Here is a 2,150-nt window from a genome sequence, read left to right as displayed (position 1 = left end):
TATGTTCCAGCTTCAACCACAGCCCAGCAGCTGTCTCCTCTTTAAGCACCTCCTGCAAAATATTGTTAGATAGATGAAGATGAATATATGACATAGCCTTACGTTCGCTTTTCTTCTCATCGCCGGACCAAATCATGTGTCCTCTTGTCAATTCCAGAAGGCGCATCATCGAGGTCTTACTGTGCAAAAATGACTCGTATCTTCACTTGCCAAAGTGAGAATCTTGTGTCTCAGTCCAGGAGCGGTAGATCATACTTTTCACTCGCCATGGGAATTAATTCTGAATTTTCTGGTATGAAATTAGGGTAAACCTAGCAAAAACGCGAACCTCTGGTGCACTTTCCGTGTGCACGTAGCGAATTATATATAGCAGTTTCTGCCGGAAAATTGGGTCCTCACGGGACAGAGCAGAAACCCGACGGCTGCATGTTGCTCCTTTTTCTAATCTGCCTCGGGATTAGAAACTCAATGACGTGTGAGCTGGTAAAAAAAAAGAGTTTGTTGACCCAGTCGAGCTAGTCCATGGATTTGACCAACAAGATGATGCTTTATTGTCCAATTAATCACATGCACGGTGAGCTCCGCCTATATATACACATACACACCACACGCCGATCTTAATTTCATTCGTGCCTTCGTCTAGCTCTAGCTCTAGCTAGCCATGGGGGGCGGCCACTCCCACCTCGTCCACCCCGGCCACGGCGCCCTCAGGCGCGCGGCGTGCGGCTCCGCCGGGGCGGCGTGCGGCCTCTGCGGCGGCCGCGTCAGGATGGGCGAGATGGCCTACCGCTGCGCCGCCGCCGAGTGCACGGCCTTCTTCCTCCACGACGCCTGCTACCGCTACCCGGAGAGGATCAAGGCCAAGGGCCACTTCTCGGCCGGCCACAGCCTCGCCCTCACCGCCCGCGCCGACGTCGCCGGCGGCGCCTGCACGGTGTGCGCCATGACGCTCGACGGCTTCTCCCACGTGTACACCTGCAGCAAGTCCAGGCACCTCGCCTGCGGCCGCGGCGGCTTCCGCGCGCACCCGCGCTGCGGCAACCTCCCGCCCCAAGCCGGCGCGCCGTCGCACCAGCACCAGCTCTTCCTGCGCGCGCCCGACGGCGGCGGCGGCGTTCGCAGATGCGTCGAGTGCAACGCCGTCGCCGGCGGCGGCGGCGGCGGCGGCAGGCAGGTGGTGCGGGCGTGGTCGTACCAGTGCCAGACGTGCCCGGACAGCGAGCTCTGCCTCGCCTGCGCGCTCGGTCGCGACGGCGTCCCGCCGTGCTGCTGCTGTGGCCAATGCGTGTGCGGCGGCGGCTGCTTCGTCGGCTGCGCCGGGTTGGCGGGCAACGCCATGGGACACTTCATCCATGAGCTCTTCCGTGGATGCACTGGACTTAGTTTCAAGTCGGCGATGGGCACTGCAAGACCACCAGCTTGAATTAATACGTATTCATCATCTCTTAATTGCTCTTCTTCTTGTGCCGTGCAAATAATGTATAAGAGATTTTTGCTTCGATCTAGCAAAAAGTATCTCGATGTATCGATACTAAATCATTTCTGATCGTTGGATCTAACTAGGCGGGATGGATGTTAGATCCAACGATCGGAAACGATTTAGTACCGTGAGATGCCGGTAGCTTGAGATATTTTTGTTTTTTATCAGAGTAAATCTCAATGTATAATCCCCCGAAAAAGAAAATGTATAATCAGACTCTACAAAGCCTTACAAGGGGATATGTTCACTTATGTACCTATTAATTGTTTTGCGTTTTGTGATCAGTAATCTTGGATTGTACTTGTACTCGCTCCGTTTCATATTATAAAACGCTTTGAATTTTTTATGAGTCAAATTTCTATAAATTTTATAGAGAAATACAGGAGATTGATTTTATAGCATTAAATTAGTAATGTAGCATTAAACATATTTTCATAGTATGCTGATTTAGTTTGGTGTTGAAATAATTAATTTTACGATATTTTTCTATATACTTGGTTAACCTTAAAAGAAAAAGTCAAAGCATTTTATAATGTGAACTGAAGATGATATTTTATACTCATAGCAAACATTGCTAAGAAATTCATATGTCTTGGTTAAAGAAATACTAAATCCAAGGTCGCACTCAATTTTTCAAATTTCTAAGTTAATTTTGTGCATGAACATTAAT

At 50.0% G+C, this 2,150-nt stretch overlaps 1 protein-coding gene across 1 annotated transcript; it reads left to right on the top strand.

Moving 5' to 3' along the window:
* The first annotated feature begins 625 nt into the window (after window positions 1–625).
* On the top strand, window positions 626–1,678 carry LOC112936178 (uncharacterized). Its single transcript, XM_026019958.2, has one exon. The coding sequence runs from the start codon at window positions 662–664 to the stop codon at window positions 1,421–1,423; it is 762 nt and encodes a 253-aa protein (XP_025875743.1). The 5' UTR covers window positions 626–661; the 3' UTR covers window positions 1,424–1,678.
* The last annotated feature ends 472 nt before the right edge of the window (window positions 1,679–2,150 follow it).

This window comes from Oryza sativa, chromosome 8 (genome assembly GCF_034140825.1).
Source record: "Oryza sativa Japonica Group chromosome 8, ASM3414082v1".
Taxonomy (NCBI): domain Eukaryota; kingdom Viridiplantae; phylum Streptophyta; class Magnoliopsida; order Poales; family Poaceae; genus Oryza; species Oryza sativa.
The sequence above is the reverse complement of the archived record's forward strand: the minus strand, read 5'-3'. Positions and strand labels throughout refer to the sequence as shown.

Coding starts and splice junctions, on each gene's coding strand:
- LOC112936178 (XM_026019958.2), top strand. CDS start 662: ATGGGGGGCGGCCACTCCCACCTCGTCCACCCCGGCCACGGCGCCCTC.